Consider the following 21,330-nt stretch of genomic DNA (forward strand, 5'->3'; position numbering starts at 1 on the left):
ATATTTGTATATACATGGGAATAGGACATGGCTCTAAATGTGAAATTCATTTATTTTATATACACTTTTACACATAGCCTGAAGACAATTAATGCAATTTAAAAATATTTGTTCATTACTGGGAAATGATTCTAGGGCCTGCACACTGAACTACATCTCCACCTCTTCTTAATTCTGAGATAAGATCTCACTAAATTGCCCAGGCTGGGCTCAACCTTGAGACCTTCCTGCCTCAGCCTCCCAGAGTGCTGGGATTACAGGCATGCGCCACCATGCCCGGCTTTTTGCAACATTATCAGTGTCCCTGTGTCTTGATTGTGATCCATCACATCAGGTCAGGAATGGAATTTTCCACTGGTGCTGCCACATCAGCGCTCAAAACGTTTCAGATGTCGGAGCATTTCAGAGTTCAAGTTTTCAGATTAGGGCTGCCCAACCAGTAGCTTGCTGAGAGAAAGGCAGGGATGAAGTGTTCTCAGGCAGCAGCAGTATTAAGTGCATGCCTGGCTCCAGCTGGCTCCTAATAGTAGTATGGCTCTGGAGGCCAGGTCTCCTGGCAACTAGGAACAAGTGACCCAATCCTAAGACTAAGATGTCTACATGTGAAGACAAGAAAGATCCAATGTCATTAGCTCTTTCAAACACATGGAAAAGAAAAGGGGTCACAAAGTTAACTTGCTACATAGTACTCTAGGTTGGGCCACTGTGCTTTCAAACTTTCAGAGTGCGTGTGTGTGTGTCTGTGTGTGTGTGTGTGTGTGTTGCTAGTGATCAAGCCCCAGGCCCCATGCATGCCAGGCAAGTGCTCTACCCCTGAGCTATGTCCCCAGCCTACATGTGAACATTCCAAAGAGTGAAAATGTCAAATACTAAACTCCACAAAGCAATAGCTACTAAAAAGGCCAAGCCTGCTGGGGCAGGTTCACTGGGAAGAAACTCTGGAGGTCACCAGAGTGGCTGCACTCACCCTCAGAGTTCACTGCTCCAGTGAGCTGAGGTGCATCGAGCAGCCAGTCTGTGAGCTCTGCTGTCCCCAGGAGGTTGCTCCGGAACTGCTTTCCTCCATTCACATTCCAGGTCCCCACAGCGATTTGGATCCGCTTGAAATTTGTGAATTCTGACTGTCGCTCTGTCATGGCTTTCAGGATCCTGGGAGTCACTGTGGGGAGGCATAAAAAGGCACCTTTCTCTACAGCCCAAACGTCAGACACTATAATTTTAGAATTACAGAAGGGACGACCTGTCAGAGAAAGCCGGTTCACAGCCTATAGATACAGACCAAAACATGTGCATTACTGGGAAGGCGAGAGGAGGTGAACACCTACATTAAACACTACACTTCCCTTTCTGCAAGCAAGGTGTGAAAACACAGGTCTGGAAATTCACCCTCCCCTCAGAGGCCACGTGACATCAAGTCACAGAGGATCCCCCAACACACACGGAGAAAGGCTTGTCCTCAGCCTTCACCTCGTGATCCCATAGAAGGCAAAAGCACCGGGGACATCACAGTTGACCACATAAATAGTATATATACACGCATTACACGTGTATATAGAGCTACATGTATAACTTTAAATACTTACCAAAACCCCCGACTGCATTTTCTACCTTCTATCCCACATGTCTGAAAGGCATTAAAAAACTAGGATACCACATTGTCTCCATCCTCTAGAGATCCAAAACAGATTTTAAACTACTGACTTAGCCCAAGTCCCCTCTCCTGACCCTGAATAAGCCTCACTAATGTCACTTGGAGCTTGTTCAGCTTTTTCTGAACTGGCAGTATTCCCAAGGCAGAAACCAAACATTGCCTTGGCTAGCACAAGCCAAATAAGTGCTCTCCAGTATGGAGAAATGAGAGCCCTAAAAGCCTATTAAACCATTTCAGATATGGGCTCATTTCTCTTTCAATAACACCACAAATTTCTAACATAAACTTTTATATAGGGAAAAATCCTGGGTCTCCCCTTTTCCCTTAGATCTATAAAGTTCACAGGCTCCAGGGAACAAGAGGCCCTCAGAATTTTCCCAAAAAACCTTCTAGCTATTGATGAACTCCTAAGCAGATGTGCACACACCCCCAGGATTCGACAGTGCCCTTTACTCTATTTCTGCAGGGCTCTCCGTGGCCAAAGGATGACAGGTCAGCCCACAGGAATCTCCTGAGCCGCACAGCTGTCAAGGGGACCAGGACCCAGGTAACGGGAAGTTTTTGGAGCAAGTGAGCATTCAGCAACATCAATGCTTTCGGAACAGTGCAGACTCAGAGCCCTCTCCATTCCTCCCTCCTCTCAGCATGGAAAACAGAACCAAGCCAAGACAGTAGGAGAGACCAGAGGCAGGCTCCCATGTACAGATCTCTTCCTTGTCATTTTACCTTGAACAGTATAGTATAACAGCTGTTTACACAGCATTAGGTATTATAAGTAATCCAGAGATGATCTAAAATGTAGAGGAGGATGTACAAAGGCTATACACAAAGACAGGCCATTTTATATAGAGGACTTGAGCATCTGCCAGTTTTGGTACACATGGGAATCCTGGAACCAGTTCCCCACAGACACTGAGGGACAGTGACAGTGTACAGGGACAACTATAGGCTACTTAGGTCAATCAGTCAGACCAGGAGACCACAGACCAGAAGCCTAAAAGCTCTGGACATATCTGCCACCTGCCTTTCTGGATGACTCAGTGGGGCAGCAGGGCTGGTTAACCTTCCCCATGGCCATCACCTGCACCCATGCAGTGAGGACCATAGATACCCCATGCACGGAGAGCAGCAGGCATTACCCAGAAGGGCTGTGTTGTCCAGGAGCATCCTCCCTTTGTCTGTTGATTCCTCGTTGTAGACATCTCCCACCAGCAGCAGTCTGATGGCCTCCTGCCTCACCCCATCGAAGAAGTTGGACTGGATGGTACGAGACATGGACCGGGCGCCATCCTTCAGCTTCCCCACCTGCACGAAGCCACAGATGTGAGGGGATCGTGATGTGCCACTCCTCCCACCACCTTTGGCTTGCTCTTACCTTGGCCTTCCCCTCCAGGGCTCTGCTGCCTGTGAACACCTTGCTCAGGCTGTGTCCATTCAGGGACCACATGGCTTTGAAGGACTCCACGAAGCGCTCAACAATGGGCTTTGAATTCAGCCTCAGGCTCTCGAGTTGCAGATGAAGGACCTGGAGAGAAATAAAGGACAGTGTGCACTGAGAGCCTGAGGGCTTCATCCCAGGTACCTCCTCATGAGCCCCTCACTCAGCAGACTGTGGCCACTCTAGGCCCTGAAGACCTTGCATACCTCCAGAGACTGAGGAGTTCTTGCAGCAGAGAAAGTAGCTCCTCCTAATGTGCCCAGATTCATTTAGATGACCACTTAGACCCTCCTCTGACAGATATCCGACTGCCCTCCTGCCACTGCTGGGCAGCAAGCAGTAGGGGGCAGCAGGAGCTGTGGACCTCACTTCCTCCTCCTAGGATGGACTGAGAGGTCACCAGATGGCTGGGGCCACATTGAAAGATGAAGTTTCCCCTGAACCTCCAACAACCTCACTCTGCCCTGCCTGGCCCCGCAGTATATTCAGGATAATCACTGTACAGAACAACTGCTTCTTAACAACTCCCACGCCTATGGGCCACTATGGCTGGGATGCTTCCCAGAGAGCACGTGACTGCGACAGGGAAATGCACAAGAGGCACAGGCCAGTAGCGACCCAGGGAGGTTCCACAGGGATGTGCCACTGCAGATCGCTATTACCTGCAAAGTAAACCCAGTGATGCCACCCCATCTTGCTACTGAAGACTCAGCCTGCCTGCTGAAGGTACGGGACATGACACAGATAGCCCAAGGGACAAACCTCCAGCGCGATGAAGCTCTGCACGGTGTTGGTTCGATCCAAGCAGTCAAGACAGTTCATCCGCAAAGTGCCTTTCTGGAAACTTAGGAACAAGAAATAGGACCAGTTGTAAGATGGGCTCAGAGGACCAACAGCTGTAGCACAATGGCCTCAGTCCTTTCCAAGGGAGAGGCCCTTTCCTACTCCCTAGAAACTCACCAGCATCCTGGGGTACATCCCAAGGGACCCTGTACTGCAGCAGTGACAAGAAGGAAGACCCCAGACCACCTCTTCAGGTGCCGCAGCTCTGGCCTTTGTGAACCAGCTGGTTCTTGTTATAAACAGCAATTCACAGTTGCATGAACATTAAATTAGCAAATACTGGAGCACAGCTCCGAGGAGAAATGCTGTTAGAGTCCCATGGGCCTCTGGCCATGACAGTGTTATCTACTGATCAGTACATGGCCTGGTTTTACGTATTTCTGTTTCAAGACATGTTACTGCATATGTATAGATTTAGGATGGCTCAACTGAATGGTTTTTTAACTTTACCATGAGTTAATAAGAATATTAAATACATTTTTGACTTACGCTCTTTTTGAAACACAATGGGTTTATCAGGACATAACCTCATTTTAAATCCAAGAGCATCTGTATTCTGCTGCTTTATTAACACCAAACTCATGGCCAGTAGCGTCAAAACTCAGGCCTGAATGAAGCTTATGTAACCTGCATTTTCTCCAGAAGGAACAGCACAGCATTTTTGTGCTTAGAAATGCTACATAGTGCTACGCTTGCAGGATACCTTAAAACAGTGAAGTCAACAGAAGCACAAAAATGTGAAAGACGTGCCACTAAACAGTATAAAGGACACTTGTCAACAGCCTGAGAACTGAGATGCAAAGGCCAAGCGTCACCCTGTTTGACCTCACCAGGGTCACGTATTTGCTGCTCTGCATGTTTCTATGAATGACTGCAAAGGCACTGTGAGTAGAGAGTCTGGAGCTACCAATGAGTTTTTTTGTTTGTTTGTTTTTGGGTTTTTTTTGGTACTGGGGATCGAACTCTGGTCCTTGCACTTGCACAGCAGGCCAATGAGTTTTAAAGAGTAGATCAATTCACAAACATGGGGTCTGTAAATAACGAGAGTGATCTGAGGACTGACTCCGTCTTTCTTTTCCTCTCAGGTCTGAACAGGGTGACCCACAGCCCGGTTTCTTCAGGTCCCACCAAGGCTGGTGATGGTCCCCTCACCCTCGTGAGTCCTCCTCACAGTGTGCGAAAGTTATTGTTACACAGTCTCCTGAGCTCTTCATTTTGACACAGTCCTTTACATTAGGATGTTCCTTTTCCCAGAAAATCGTATTTTACCATCTAATCACCAAATTCAGAAGCACATCATTCACTGATTACAGGAAGGGAAAGGGGAAGGCTGGAATCTAGATGCTCAACATCATCGAGCTCACAACCCGGGAAACTATAGGTATAGCCTTGAAGAGGCGTCTGGCCCAGGAGTGCTGCAGTTCCTGAGCTCCTCGCCTCGCAGGACGATGCAGAGTGTGGGTGAGACTCACCGTGGACTTACATTCTCGCCCTTCGTGAACACATCAAAGTCGTCCCAGTGCAGCTTTAAGTGAGGCCTCAACAGGTTCTCCAATTTCTCTAGCTTCCCGCCTTTGGCGAACTGATATAAGTCAAAATTTATCATAGGTGTGTCAACAGCGTGGCAGGAAGCCCAGAGCAACTTCTGAAAAGGGAGAGGGAGGGCGGTGAGAGGACAAGAGAAGAAGGCAAAGCAGTGACTGCAAACCTCCTCTTGCCACTTGCGTTCATGAGACCAACCACAGTCACCTGGTAGAGTGCACACCTTAGCTAGATGGTGCATGGAAAACCAGGTGCCTAACTGGCCCTGACCCTGAAAGGGAAGCATAGGATAAAGGTCCTGGGAGGACAAAAGCCACAAAGAGCATCTTGCCTGCACAAAGGCAGAAGGTCCCCCTTGGGCAAAAGAGGCAAGCACAGGGGTGTCTCCTTGGGGACATACCACTCCTGCAGGCCTCTTGGAGGGCAGAGGAGTAGGGAGGGTCACTGTTCTTTAGGGCCATCAGGGACAGTGACATAGAGCGAGCTGGGGAGCTCATAATCCAGCCCCCATTGCCCTGGCAACTGGCCTCATCTTTATAAGCACCAGACCCAGGAGGGTGGGCTCTGCAGTGGCCACATCTCCAGGCTAAGGTGGCTAGAAGGATGGAGATGCCTCAGGATAAGGGAGACCAGGGGCCAGAGACACGGGGCCCAGCCTGGTCCACATCCAGGTGCAGCCCAGGAGCTACGGTGAAGGTGGGCACTATTGCAGAAACGCAGTGGGGGGCTGCTGATGGCTTAGGCTACTCATCACCAAGGCCTCCCTCCCACACAGGGCTTCCCTGCCCAGCCACTCCTCAGCCTCCTCACCAAAGCACATCAATGTCAAGGACAGACCAGCTGTTCCTAGCCACCCAGCTCTGCAGCTCCACACACTGTGCTGGTGGCTTCAGGGTAGATCAGTCCAGCACCTGCCCAGCCAGAGGTTCTGGGGTCTCTGCAGGACTGCAAGGTCTCTAGGCCACCTCAGATGGCCAGAATACAAATCTACATATCCTGCCATGGTCAAGAAAGTCTCCCTGGGAATAGTTTGTGGAACTAAACAGTATGCTTGGTGGCTTACAGCTTTATATACTTTGGAGCCAGCACCTTGTCCAGCTGAGGACAGAGAACCACCAGATCCCAGGCTGGCTGTTGGAGCACCAGCCTCAGTCTGGTTAGGGGACTCACTTGTCAGGGCCAAGACCCAGGTCTCCGGCTGAGGTGCTGTCTCTACCTATCTTCCACCCCAAGGCCACCTCCTGCCCTCTGGTTACAAAAGAGACCTTCATTTCAGTGCCAGGGACACTGCCACCAGCTGCTGGGAGAGAGGCACTGCTACCAGCTGCTGAAGGGGGGACAGGAGCTGCTGAGGACATCCTTTCTCTATAACTCAAGGCAGAAAAGGGAAAAGGATCCCCCGCACCTTCTGCCTTAAAATAAACCAGCAGCACAGCTGCCAAAATGGGTGGGAAGGGAGGGGTTTCTTGATCACGTTGCTCATAGCAACAAACCAAACAGGAAAAGCAGGTCTGGCCAAATAAAACTGACATCCAGAAAGTCCCTGCTCCAAGTTTGTGGCTTTTCTAAGCAGAGTAAAATGAGCACCCCAGCTGGACTGTGCTTCCTCCAGCCAGGGGTCAGGGGTCAGAGTGACAGGATGGGCTGGTCGTGGGACCTGCCCAGGTGACTGTAAGTTCTCTCAATAAGGGGCTTCTTTGACCTTTTAACAACCAGAGAGTCTTTCTCTTCTAAGTGGGGGCCATGGAGCCTGGGTGAGGAATGAGGAGGCTCCCACAACTCATTCTGGGGTCTTCCAGGGCAGCCTGGTAGCTCCCTGGGAAACCTGGCCTCTGTGACCAGGAGAGGCCTGGGTGGAGTCCCCTGCTCTGACTGCTTCTTCACCCCGTGATTCACCCTCCCCAGAACTGGGTACCCAGAAGGTGGGAGAAGACTACCAGGAGCTGGCACCCAGCTTCTACCAGCAGCCCAAATGAGAGTGGGGACATGAAGGCCACCCAGGCAGCAGGAGGAGGCCACACAGCACCCTACTTTGAACCAAGCAGGGCCTGGAGGGAGACTGAGGCATAAAGTTCCTGCAGTGTTGGTATGAAGGTCCCAGGAGATGCCAGTCTGCGACTAGGCCCCACCTTCTCCCTTTCTGGACCAAGCAACTCTTGAGAAGAAAGTTGGAAGGCCTCCCTGCCCATGGGAGGCTTGGCAAAATGCAGCTTTGTTCTGATTTTGAGCAAATTCTTCAGTCTGGTGCAGCTCATTCGCTGGCTGAAGCCCTGGGGAAACCTCTGAAACCTCAGGAGGGCCAACTGCTGTCCTCCATCTCATAAGAGCCCTCCCGAGTGGGGCCACCTCACCCTCTCCACCAGCCCAGCCCTGGGTGGAGACACCGGGAATGGGGTTACCTTGAAGGCCCTGTTGAGCACCTCCTCTCCACCTCTGCTTCCCAGCAGGTTCACAACCACCTGTTTCCCATACTGCTCCTTCAGAAACACCATGTGCCTGCAATAGTAGCAAGTGGGCAGTGACACCAGGGCACCCAGATCCAGACTGGCCACCTGGTCATGGGCACCTCAGGGAAGATGTACAAAAGGGATGACACATTCTCAGCCATGCCACTGGCCTGAGGCGTGGAAAGTGAGCCCGGGGTGGAGAAAATGACTTCTCAGCTTCTTACCACCACTGCTCACTGGAAATGCCCCTGATGGGAACAGGCTGTCAGGGCCTGTCTGCATAAAAGGCCCAGGACAGGAATGACAGGAAGGCTTTGCTGGCCCCTCTGTAAAGCACCACCACTAGATCTAGTGCTCAACCAAAACAAGAAGGTACAACAAAACTGCAGGCTTTTGGCCAGTAAAGGCTATTTTAAAATATGCATGGTGAGATATTGGGAGACACTCCAGTATTTATCCCTTATCAGCAGCTTGATAAAAGCAACTTTATAATTTTAATGTAGTACTTAAAAGAACAGGGAAACAACAATGCAAAAAAGCAGACATAGAAGTGTAACTTAATAGTGAGATCTTTATGCCTAAATTTAGACAAAAGAAGCCTGGAAACAAATACACTATGATGTTAAAGGGAATGGAATGTTGTAGGACTTAGAAGTTTTTTTCTGCTCTGAACATTTTTCTTTTCTAAATTTCTACATGGCAGGTTTCTATTATAAAGAGATTTTTCAAAAAATAATGATCAGGGCCAGGGATTTAGCTCAGTGGTCTTGCCACCTGCTGCGCAAGCGCAAGGACCTGAGTTCGATCCCCTGTACCAAAAATAATAATAATAATAATAATCATAATAGGGCTGGGGATTTAGCTCAGTGGCTTTGCTGCCTACTGTGCAAGCGCAAGGACCCAAGTTCGATCCCCAGTACCAAATAATAATAATAATAATAATAATGATCACATATACACCCACCATTTTTAGCTCAATGAGAGAAAAAATTCTCTAACTTTGATAGTACACAGGGTAGAAAGAATAAGAATTTTGAAGAGTGCAGTTTCAAGTTAGGCTTGCCTGCTGAGTAGCTGACCTCAGTGAATGGTGAGCCCCTCCAGGCTCCTGCCTCTCTGGGGAGGACTTCTGCTAGAGCAATGTTCCTGGCAGCTCAGAGCCAGGCAAGGAGAAGTGGAACATGTGGGGCTCTGCCTTTCTGGGATCTGCCCAGGGAAGGAGCGTCTGGCCTGAGTTCTGGCACGTGGGGCTCTGCCTGTGTGCTGAGGAAGGCCAAGTGGTCAGCTCTGAGCATCACTAGGTGACATAAGGAAGCACCCTCACCATATCCAAGCCACATCCTACAATGCAGCTTATCAGAAAAAAGGGCAATGTCAATTCTCCATTTGTCAGACCCCTCCACCAACTTCTCCAGATTCCAGGGTTAGAAGAGAAATACTACTACTTATCATTCCTGCCCTTTATCCTGTCACCAGGCCCAAGCCCTGGACCAAGCTAGCCAGCCCGTCTGAGCTGGTTCCTTCACCTGCACAATCAGGCTCAGCCTCCCTGTGCAGAGAGAAGTCATGAGGGTGAGAAAAGATGAAAGGGACCAAGACAGTGCTCAGCACATGGTTGTTGATTTTTTGTTCCTTCCCTTTAATTTAAAAATAATATTCTTGTATAATAAAAGATTCTTCACTGACTCTGTGCATAAGGGAGAGCCTGGCATCCATGTCAAGGTCAGTCCCACGAAGACGCACTCCTGCCTTGGATGCTCTGGGCATCTAGCCTTTTCACTTTCTCTGCACATTGGTTACTCTAATGGAAGTTAGTGGGAAAATGTGGAGTGTTTCAGGACCTCAAAGAGTCCAGTTTCCATTGGGAAGCATCCCTCCTCTCATTTCCAGGGAAGGACTAACCTTTACACGCACTACGATTCCGATTCTAGGCACACCAGCCATGCAAAATGAGACACAGAACATAGAACATCGCTATCCTATGAAGGTGTGGGCACCATCCTCACGAAAGGTCAACACTCCCATTGATACTCATTGCCACGCTGAGATGACAAGATCCTACCCAAGCAGCCACAGCCAAAGGCCTGCTCCCAACCCCTCCTCAGACACACAGCGCAAAGATAAAATGATTGTAGACAGCCCAGACCGACTCAGAATGTGCCAAAGTAGCCCAACAGAGAAAGACTACTCTATGTCTAAAGATGGGTCCCTGTGAAGGCTTCTGGGGGTGGAGAAAAAAGGATTTTCTTGGACCAAGTCCATCAAAAAACCAAAAGACTCTTGAGAGCTCAGCAATGCATAGAGAAAACGATTCAGTGGGCCAGGCCAGAGCCTCCTTCACCCTCATTTCCAATACTACTCTCAAATGAGAGAACCAACCTCAGCAACATGACACTGAGCAGCTCCTCCCAAAGGAATGTCAGAACTCATGATACTAGCCAGATGTCACCATTGAAAAGCATTAAAGAAGCGCTGTCAGCCAAAACTATGAGCAGACTGCCTACAAACAGTCTTAATGGTTTCAGTAAGTTCTTCAATGACTGCAAAAGAGTCCAAGTTTTCCCTTAGATTTGGGAAGCTCTCTAAGGGGCAAGGCAGCTTCTGGGGTGCTTATGAAAAAGAGTTCTTCCAACCAGAGTTGTTCCCACCAGGCATTTCCTGGATCATAAAATATTCCAAGTTTATGTAAATGTGCTTAAACTCACAAACACATGAGTATTTTAATTTGGTTTTGGTTTTTTGAGACAGGATTTTGCTATGTAGTCCAGGCTGGCCTCAAACTTGACAATCCTCTTGCCTCACCTGTCAAGGGCCACATGTTGGCTGCATTTTTTGATTTTGTTTTCGTTTTGTGGTCCTGATCCTCTAGGCCCTCGCATGTGCTAGGCCAGTACTCTACTGCTAGGCTGCCCCTGGGCCCCATATAAGGATTTTTGAAGCAAGCCCAGTGTGATCCTGTCTCTGTGTTTTGGGTCAACTTTGGGTAGAATTTTATTTTCAGTTATGTTTACTATTTCCTGAGAACATTTAGTATAGTTCAACCAAAAGAACTATATGTATATAATGCTCAGAATATATTAATCGTATTCTGGGGAAAGGCAATGCTTTTTCATTACCAAATTATACAACTCTTACAGTAAATGCCTATAATTTGTAAGATGCTGATTAGGGGGTTACAGCTAGGCTCGTGTTCCCAGTGTTACAGTCAACAACAAAAGTGTGTAGGCAAATTTAGATCCAATAAAGCTTTAGGTTGGAAGATTAAAACACTAAAAAAATTTTGCTTTTTTGAAACAAGGTCTCGCTATGCAGTTCAGGCTGGCCTCGAACTCACTATGTACCCCAAGCTGGCCTTGAACTCATAGCAATCCTCCCACCTCAGCCTCCTGAGTGCTCGGATTACAGGCATGTGGCACCATGCTTGGCTCTGAAAAAAATTATTCTTGAGAATTTTTATTATATTCAGTAAGATGGGGGCCAGGGATTTAGCTCAGTGGTTCCGCTGCCTGCCTCGCAAGTGTGAAGACCTGAGTTCGATCCCTGGTACCAAAAAAAAAAAAAAATTCAGTAAGATGATTTTTTAAAACTAGCTTAGATTTTAAAAAGCAAATCTTTTAAGAAGCTATTAACCATTTCAAGTAAAGATTATAAATAATTCAGCTCAGTAATGGTTTTTCTTAAGCCAGGTACAAAACAGTGAGTGTGATATAATCCAATCTGTGGTGTTTTTGTGTTTGTCTGGTTTTGATTTTTGAGACAGAGTCTCACTATGAAGCCCAGGCTGGCCTTGAACTCATAATCTTTCTTTCTCAGCCTCCTGAGTGCTGGGATTATAGGAATGGCTCAATTTGTGTTTTAAAAAATGAAATATATAATATATGCCAAAATTTTTGTCTAGGATACACACAAAAAAATTGCCAGTAATAAAATCTCTTAAGTGTGAAATTTGGGAATTAGGGTATTCTTTCACTTTAAACCTACTTATATATTTTTTAAAACCCAGGAATAATCGCTTCTTGGCCTTTGGATAAGATCAAGTGTAAAATCCAGGAATATATTACTTTAAAAACAAAAACAGGGCCGGGGATTTAGCTGGTGGTGCTGCCACCTGCCTCACAAGCACAAAGTCCTGAGTTCGATTCCCGGTACCAAAACAAAAACAAAAACAGCTGCTAATATCTTATAATTTAGATTATCCCTTATTAAAAAGACAAATGGAAGGAGCTTCATTGCAAGAAATAACTGATAAGATAATAATTGTACATTGCTACCTGAAAATTAATTAACCTTCAGGGAAATCTGAGAGAACGTGAAAAAGTCCCATTTTGTAAGCTCCTTTCTTGCATAAAGGACCAAAGTAAAAAGCAGATTTAGATTCAAGGTTTGGGGTCCTCCCCATGTTGTCCCTCCCCTGAGCCCCTGTCGGAATGGAGGACAACAGGATTAGATGGTGTCCCACAATCCCTACCTGTCGAAAGCAGGGGCGTTGGCCTCCAGGCCTCTGTGAAGCCTCAGATGATGAGAGCCAACCTAAAGCAAGAAGAAACAATGGTGAATCCTCTGCTCTGTGAGCCCAGGAAGGACTGTGTTCCCAGTCTTCCTCTCACTGTCAGCCAGGCTGCATGTGGCAGCCATTCGGCTACTTTGGTGGCCCATTCCCAGCTCAGGAAGCCCATGCTCCCTGTTCTGCAAACAGTGCTCCCAGTTGAAGTCTGGCTCTGCTGATCCCCAGTCCTGACTATAGCATTGCCCCTCCTGGCCGGAATCCTTCCACGGACAAGAGAAATTCCAGGTAGGAGTGCGAGGGAGATGTCAGATCGCCAGACTCTCCAGCCAAACCAGTGATGGGGTGAGAAACTGCTTTCCAGCCTCTTTACTCCTCCAGGGGTCTTGATAAGGATTGTCCTAACTATCTAATTTGTCTTAATATTTAGAACCACCTGTCTAATACTCAAATTTTTTTTTTTGGTACCAGGGATCGAGCGCAGGACCTTGCACTTGCAAGGCAGGTGCAGTGCCCCTGAGCTAAATCCTTAGCCCCCAACTTACTTTTAAAAACACATGTCAAGAACACATTGTTAGTAGTGCCAGCTTGAGGGGGCTCTCAGTAGTTAAATCTGGGGGCAACTTGAGTATCAAATAATATGAGGACAATAGTCTAATGAATAAAATAGGAATCTGTTGATCTACTTTGATGGTAACGATGGATATGTGGATAGGTAGATGGATGGACCGATGGGTCAGTGTATGAGTTGATATGGGAAAGAAGGAAGACTCATCCTTACAGCAGAATATCTATTGATAAATGTAGAGAGTGTAGAAATTATTTTATTACCACCATAGTGAAGAACACAAAAGTCATTCATTGATAAGTCTTACACAAAGTTTGATGAGGAGCATGATCTCAGAGTTTTGCTATACAGCACTTACTGCTTGAATGGGAAAATATTCATGACAAGTGGTAAAATTGAGAAGAACCTTGACTAGTAACCAAAATTAACATCACTAAAGGAGGGGCAGGTGGACATCATATGCCTGGAAGGACACTGCATTGCACAGGCAGTATTCTGGCCAGGGTTCAACAAAGTCCAAATCTTCTTTGGTCCCATGAGACCTGGGTCAGAAGGGAAGTGAGTGCATGAAATGAGGCATCTTTGTTGTGAACTAGAGAGAGTCCCCAAGAAAGGCCCAGCCAGAACACCCTCCCTTTGTTGCCTTGGTTTCCTCTGCCCTTTTTCCCAAACGCCACTGATGCCTGGCTGAGAAAATGTCAGACACTTAATTTAAAAACATTATTAGCCCTGCAGTGCAGAAAAGATCGCCACCCGTCAGTGTTGTCGCTTCAGGGCTCACATAGGTACCCTCAGCCACCTGCCACAAGATCACCAGGGGCTGTTGCCCAGGTAGGAGCTGCTTGTTCCGTGTATGTCCTCTGTCGGCAGCACAAGAAATGTCCCTGGTCAGAGGGACAGGCAGCAACTGTTTTAGAATCATCTCCATGGGTGAAGCTGTGGAGACAAAGGGACCCTTCTACATTACAGGAGTGTAAACTAGTACAACCACTATGGAAATCAGTGTGGAGATTCCTCGAAAAACTAAAACTAGAAATTCCATTCAGCCCAGCTATTCCCCTTCCAGGTATCTTCCTGAAAGAGTTAAAGCCGTCATATTACAGTGATGCATGCACATCCATGTTTATAGCAGCACAACTCATAATAGCTAAATCTTGGAAATGGCCTATATTCCTCCCAACAGATGAATGGATAAAGGAAATGTGGTATTTATCAACAATGAAATATTGCTCTGCCTCAAAGAAGGATAAATTTTAGTCATTTGTAGAAAAATGGATACACTTTGAGACCATAATGTCAAGTGAAATAAATCAAACACGCAAGTTTAAATATCACATGATTTATATGAGAAGCCCCAAATATAAATAAATTAAAGAGCAAAATAAAAAATTGATGATAGGAAACAGGGAAATAGATCTTTTGCAAAAGGGAAGGGGACCGAGAGATAGAGGGGGAGGGAGGGGGGAGGAAGGGGCTTAAAAAAAGATGTGTTATGGACATGTACCAGCTCCCATGGTTACTGTAATTGTTTCATACTGAAAACATGTACTAACAAAAATAAAAACTGAGAGAGAGAGAGAACACAAAGCCAACAATGGGTCAGAAGCCTGGCCTGGTTGTGACAGGCTCCAGTGCTGGACAGGCCTGCCTGTCTCTGAGTCACACCCCAAAGCTCTTTCTTTAAACAGGTGGGGCCTGCAGGCACAGCTGGCTGCACTTAGCAGTGCCCAGTCACCAGGTCTGGAACTCCCCCATTATAAAGATCATCCGAATCACCCATTGCTGAGTTACTGAGCACCAAGTCAACATGGGAAGATAGGAACAAAGTGGAGATCCTAACTACATCCCTCGCCCTGGAGGTTCCCAACCCAGATAGAATCACCATAGAAAGCCCCAGAAGCACTGAAAAGTTCCGAACAAGTTTTCAGAGCAAGGACTACTTAATTTTGTGGAGATCGTGCACTCACACACTGAGAACCAGCAGTGAAACACTCTGACCATGCGCATGGGGACTCGGAGAAGGTGGGAAGCAGATAGGGAGCTGGGGAATCAGTGGGCAGTGGCAGAAGGGTACAGAGGCCATGGCTGGCGCCCATGGCTCCAAGGTCTCTGCCTGTCTGTTGGCCTGGACTTAGATATATTCCATCAGCATGGTCACATTCCCAATATCACTTGGGAACACGTTGCAGTCAAGGGCACCACGCCCAGATGAATGGCCAAGGCTGGAAATGAGTGGAAAGGGTCACAAGTCTAGGCCAGTGGTTCTCAAAGTGCGGTCCCTGGACATCCCCTGGCCCAGCTCAGACCTGCTGAACCAAATCCTTGTGGGTGGGGCCAGGCCTGTGATTCTCACAAGCCCCCTGGTGACTCCACTGCACACCTGCTCTTCTTTGGGCAGTGATGGCTTTGAATCCTCATCTACTTCATTCCCCTTTGCTAAGGGGACAAATGCCTGTGGAGGGGCAGGAGAAGTGCTGCTCCGGGTCCACATCTGCGCTGTGGAGCCATGTCACACAGTCCTCCTCTCTGGCATCGTGGCCTCAGGCTGGATCCTCCATCCCCTAAACCAGATGGGGCCTTGTGTGTAATGGAGGAGACTTGGACCCCCCAATTTTTCAGGAAATGGTCCTTCAGTACCCCTTTAGGACTCCTCAGGCCCTGCTCTGCCTCTCCCACCCCCAACCTCCTGGTCTTTTCTCCACCCTAGCCTGCCTTAACACCAATGTACATTGCCCTTCTCAGGGGTCACCTACTCCTAAAGTCACCGTGTGTCAGAAGCCTCAGGAAAGAACTGCAGTTGGATGGCATGAAATCTCCATTGGTCCTGGCCCACTGGAGCTAAGTGCACTGCTTTTTTTTAGCTTCCCTTCCTTCTCCTTCACCCTGGCTTCCTCCTTCTTGCTAAAGGGTTGATTTCCCTGGTCTGGTCCCTGAAGGCATTTGTTCCATCTCATAGACTGGTCACCGAACTGGCCATTCCAATGGTGCAAGTGCTGGCCATGGGCCCCAGCAGAGGCTCCACCAGCATTCATTCAAGAGGGACCAAAATCACAGCAGCATTTACAGGCCCTCCTGGTACCCACTGCTCCCACCTGCAGACTGCAGCAACACTACCTGCAGCAGCTCCTTCCTGGGGTCTCGGCCCTCTATCCCTGAACCAGGTTAGTGTGGGGATCTGGAGAACTCAGTAGCATCTCCTACCAGCTCAACAGCTGACTTAGGCACAGTTCAGGCTCAGTGAGGTCAAGCTGGCAGGCCAGAAGTAGCCACGATGTGTTTACAGAAATGAACAAATGCTCCAAATCAAAGTTCCCAACACCCTTGTCAACCCCAAGAAACACAGTTTACCTGCACACTATGGAGCAGTCCCCATGCTTTCCTGGACATTGGGGTCACCTCAGGGTCCTCAGGAAGTACTGCTGCTGGCTCCCACCCCCAGACACTGGTTTAACTGGTATGGCACTGATGGGGTCGGGATGGTCAAAGCCACCAGTGACTCTAATGTGTGACAGACTTGGATACCAACATTGGCAACTCCTGGGGTGGAATTAAAACTCCTTAAGATACACAGCCACCCTGACCCAGCCCCCCCCCCCCATCTCCTATATCACCTCTCCTATCCCCCCTGCCTGGGATTCCAAGCACTGAACCAGTGCCACTCCAGGGATGTGCCGTGATCCAGGGGTTACACCAGCTTCTCCCTCTCCTGGAGCTGCCTCCCTTGCCAGCGTGGTTCCCCCATGCCCACTCCCCAGTCAAGACAGACAAGAATCCCGAGGGGACCTTCCAGATCCTCAGCTGTCCTCTCCCTAGTCCTTGCTTGGGCCAGCTGCCCCTCCTGAGAGGTGCCACTGGATCTCGGCCTTCCTCTGTCACAGGTTGATTCACACAAGTCTGTCACATCCTTGGCCCCTGCTCCTTGAAGGAGGGACTGTATCTGACTCTGGATGCCCCATGTACCAGGCTAAAGCTCCATGAACTCCTATGAGATGAAAGGCTTGGCCTGGGGTTGTCGATTTCCCATCAGTTGGTGAGGTTTGGCAGAGAAACACAAGGAAATTGGTCTTTGCGCTGTCGCCTCATGTCATGGTCATCATGAAGATGGGGGACATCTTACAAGCCCTCAGGACACAGAGGGCCACGATTCTTTCCGTGTGACTTGTGATGTCCAGATGTCCAGTGTGACTCCAGATGTCATCATTTATTAAAAACAGCTATCATTTTGAAAACTTTTTAGGTTCTAGATACTCTGCTAAATTCAAGTATGTATTATGACCTTTATTTCTCTCTATAATCCTATGAGGCAGATATAATTAACCCAACTTTACAGGATAAGGCTTAGTGAAGATTAGAATTTCTCAAAAGTATATGATTACTGAGCTGGGGATTTAGCTCAGTGGTTCTGCCACCTGCCTCGTAAGCCCAAGGATGTGAGTTCGATCCCCAGTACCAAAAAGAAAAGTATATGATTACTAAATGAGATGCCAGAATTTGAATTTGACCCAGGTCTAGATAGCTTCAAAGTTTATGTTCTGAAAAAGTATGGCAACTGCCTCATGACGTTGGTTCCTTCTATGCTGGCTGCCAGATGTCCAGGACAAATATGATGCTGCTGCCCACGAGCTGCTCAGACCCACAGCAGGCACTGTGCATGCCAACTCTGGCCCTGGCTTCAGTTGATTCTCATCCAGAGTACGCTTCTCCTTCACCCACTTTTTTCTGGAAATTGCTTTGCCACAAGCCATCTCACATCTTTTGTGGAACAAAGAAAAGCACAAACATGCAACCAAACACATCAAGAACTCAGTAAAAGGTTTTGACAGGGAAGAGGTGAATACTGCTAAGAAGCCCCCCAATCCTCCGATTCTCCTTCTGATGGTTTTGTCGTATGAAACTTCAAAGCACAGACCAAACCCACGTGTGCAAGACACGTGTCTGCCTATGCACCTTAGAGGGAGGAAAATCCTGAAGCGGCAATGGGAGCAGTCTTCAGCAGATGAACAAGATGGTAAATACACACTCTAACAAGCAACACCAGGGGAGCAATACATTCAAGGGTAAAATTTCACTGTGGCTATTTATAAATTGCACAAACTTTTTACATGATACAGATGAAATTATTAAAGATACATGCCTGCCAGACAGAAAATAAGGATTTAAGAGTCTGGACTGAAGGCACTATGCCTCTGAGCACACACAGACAAATCGTGGCTCCACACCCTCTTTGCCCACCTCAACCTCCACCCCTGACAAGGCTCGTGTTCCCCAGGGCAGCCCCACAAAGTCACACCTTGCAACTGAGAATGCAAGCTATCTGCCAAAAATCTTTGAGCTTCTCATCCTGAGTGAAGAAGGAAGGGGCAAAGTTTAAAATGGAGAGAAAACTACCAGAACTCATCCTTAGCAGATATTAATAGTTCAGGCTAGATAACCATAGACCACCATGTAAGTTGCCCTCCCAGTCCCCTCTGAAGATGATCCAATCCCTCTTTGATGATGGATGGTATTTAGAAGATAAACACAAGGATTAGGCCCAAAGGTTAGCAAATCCCTAAGAAGATTAATGACCACTAAAGCTTTTCAAAACTGTAGCTGAAGACACCACAGAGGCTTTGGTGAAACACAAGTGTTAGGATTCTAAAAGATGATGCAGCTTCTCAAAAGCTGTGTGAGGCGTGTCCTCACGACCCTGGTTGGTGACTCAGGCACAGTCATTCCATGGCAGGGTAAGTCTGAGTCAGGGGCATCGTCAAGGTCAAGCTGGAGACCGCTTTGGTCTTTTAGACAAGGGAGATAAGAATATTAAGAGTCCTAGAGGGCCAGGGATTTAGCTCAGTGGTTCTGCCACTTGCCTTGCAAGTGCAAGGTCCTGAGTTCAATCCCCGGTACAAAAAAAAAAAAAGAGTCCTAGAAATAGGACAGAAGATGACCAAAGACATTGGAAGGCCTAAGACAAAATGGCAGAGGAAGGCCCATGAGGCCACGCCACCAAGCACTGCAGGGGAGTTGTGGTGAGAAGAGGCAGACTTCCTCCTGTGGCTCTCTGAACACTCTGGAGAGACAACAACAGAGACAGCTGCCCAGTGTGAAGAGGTCCTGGCACAATCAGGGACAGCCCTAGGCGTGGCCTGTAATATGGCCTGAGTCCTCACCCTGAGCTGGGTGGGAGTACAAAATGGATGGGTTTCAAAGATCCTTCTCATACTCTATGAATCTGTTACACCCATCCCCTCAGTTCTGAGCCTTTTTATAAGTTTTATATGAAATATAATGTGGTCTTCCTGATTGCTCTCTATACTATATCCCTTTGATTGGTTTTTCAGCCTCATAATTACAGAGCTCAAGCAGTTTCTGAAAGAAAGCTCCAGGACCAGGAACGTAGCTGGGTGGGGGATGTAGCTCAGTGGTGCCGCACCTGCATGGCAAGGGCAAGGTCCTGAGTTCAACCTTCAGCACGGCAAAAACAAAAAAAAACCTCCACATTTAAAGAAAATTATTACAAAACTCTTTTGAAATGTCCAGAGTAGGAACTCTACAGAGACAGAAAGTGAGCTAAGTGCTGCTCAGACCTCAGGCTGAGCTGGGACAGTGGGGTGACTGCTAATGACACAGTTTTCCAGCAGTGCTGAGAATGCTCTAAGTTAGGGACTGGAGATGCAGCTCAGGGCTGAACTGCTTCCCTAGCACATGTGAACCCTGACTTCAAGCCCCAGCACTGCAAAAAAAAAAAAAAAAGGATGTTCTAATTTTAGATTATGGAACTTGTAACACAATTCTAAGTGCACTAAGAAACACTGAGTTCTATGCTTTACGTGGGTTTATGGAATGGATCAATAAATGTCAAAAAACCCCACAAAACTCCCTTGGAAAGTGCTCTCGGGGAAGTTTCTCAGTTACATACTTTTCTATGCTACCTTTCAATGCCACTGGCCATCCTTGGATGCCTGGGTTGTTCCTTTCTAGTGGGAAGACTACATGCTAATAAAGCCTTTTTTCCCCACAGAACTCAGAGCCTACACGAGACACTCAGTCCATCCATCTCACTCCATAGGCCGACACGTTGTGTTGTCAATGCAGCAAGCTAACAGCTGTGGGCCTCAGAGGCTCCCCTACCAGTGGCATGGGGACAATTCTAGGTCTGGGTTGAGAAACTGAACCCCAGACTCGGAGCCCTGCTGTGTCAGACAGCCTAGCACATGGCACCCTAGGCCTCTTCAGATGCTGGCTGATGACCCAACTGCAGTCACACGAGAGGCCTCAGTGAGAAGAGCTGGAGATGACAAAGGCCGCAGGTGAGAGGTCTTCTGAAGGTACCACATTTCCCCAACGCAGGGGAGAGGATGGAGATTAGTGTGAGGAACCCCTGGACCATTCAGCCCTGAGACCACTTCATTAGAGAACCCACACAGGGAGTAACATGTCTTTCATGGATGACAAGTGTGTCCTTTGAAAGTATTCCCATCCCCTGAGCTCTTCCCGGGACACAGAAGCCAAATTCTTCTGGCACTGACCACAGCCCTGCTTGGATGGTACTGGGTATTTTTAGAAGTCACGAGAAGGCTCTGCACAATCCTCACGTGGCTCCACACAGGCACTGCCAAATGCCAGACCCATCACATGGCCACCAAAAGGCCCCCCTGGCCCTTCTGAAGGCTCTGTAAGAGTCCCAGCTCTCAAAACCATTCTTGGTACACTGAACACAGCCCAGCACAACATGTGGCCTCCTCCTTCAGCAGACATGCACATAGTACCCAGGTCAGAGAACACAAGTGTTTGCTCATCCAAACACTGCAAAGCAGCCTGTATAATACACACACACACACACACACACACGTGTACATACACACTTTTGACAGCTTGACTCAACACACCTGGGCTGAGGAAAAGGATCAGAAACTCCACCATGAAAGTAACACGTTTAAAGAAACAAACCACAGCTACTGAAGGGCAGAGGAAGAATAACATGAAGAACACAGTTTTTGTTTAAATCACCTACCTGAAGCCCTGGCTGCTCCCAAAACAGCGGAACCGACCCTCTGATCTGGATAAAAGATGAGACTCCATCATCCATGTAAATCGTCTGCAGCACAAGGGAACAGAAAGGGAAAGGTATTCTTCAATGAAATCCAATGTCCTGGACCGGTAACGGGATCCGGTGCCTGTGATCCGACACCAGTCAGGAAAGGCAGACAGTGGACTTGGGCGCCCTCTGCTCTCTCACCCAGCACAGCTGGCATTGGCCAGGTGGCAGGGCAGGTGGCTGCTGGCCAGTCTCTGAGGAGGGGCCTGGGGTGACTGAAGACCCCAAGACCTGTCCTTTGTAGAGTCTGGGAATTC

General features: G+C 48.0%; 1 protein-coding gene across 7 annotated transcripts in view; it reads right to left on the reverse strand.

Annotated features, from left to right (window-relative positions):
• The window catches only part of Synj2 (synaptojanin 2), a 105,589-nt gene that overhangs the window by 25,365 nt on the left and 58,894 nt on the right, over window positions 1-21,330 (reverse strand). For all 7 annotated transcript variants that reach the window (XM_004856827.3, XM_004856826.3, XM_087193416.1 and 4 more), the window contains 8 exons: window positions 20,990-21,073; window positions 12,390-12,451; window positions 7,874-7,970; window positions 5,405-5,577; window positions 3,852-3,933; window positions 3,027-3,176; window positions 2,791-2,956; window positions 968-1,159 (listed from right to left, as the gene is read on the reverse strand). In XM_004856827.3, coding sequence (XP_004856884.2) covers window positions 968-1,159; window positions 2,791-2,956; window positions 3,027-3,176; window positions 3,852-3,933; window positions 5,405-5,577; window positions 7,874-7,970; window positions 12,390-12,451; window positions 20,990-21,073 — 1,006 coding nt within the window. The remainder of the gene's footprint in view (window positions 1-967; window positions 1,160-2,790; window positions 2,957-3,026; window positions 3,177-3,851; window positions 3,934-5,404; window positions 5,578-7,873; window positions 7,971-12,389; window positions 12,452-20,989; window positions 21,074-21,330) is intronic.

Source organism: Heterocephalus glaber, unplaced genomic scaffold (assembly GCF_053883595.1).
Source record: "Heterocephalus glaber isolate CG9 unplaced genomic scaffold, H.glaber_assembly_v1.0 deba00001592, whole genome shotgun sequence".
Taxonomy (NCBI): Eukaryota; Metazoa; Chordata; class Mammalia; order Rodentia; family Bathyergidae; genus Heterocephalus; species Heterocephalus glaber.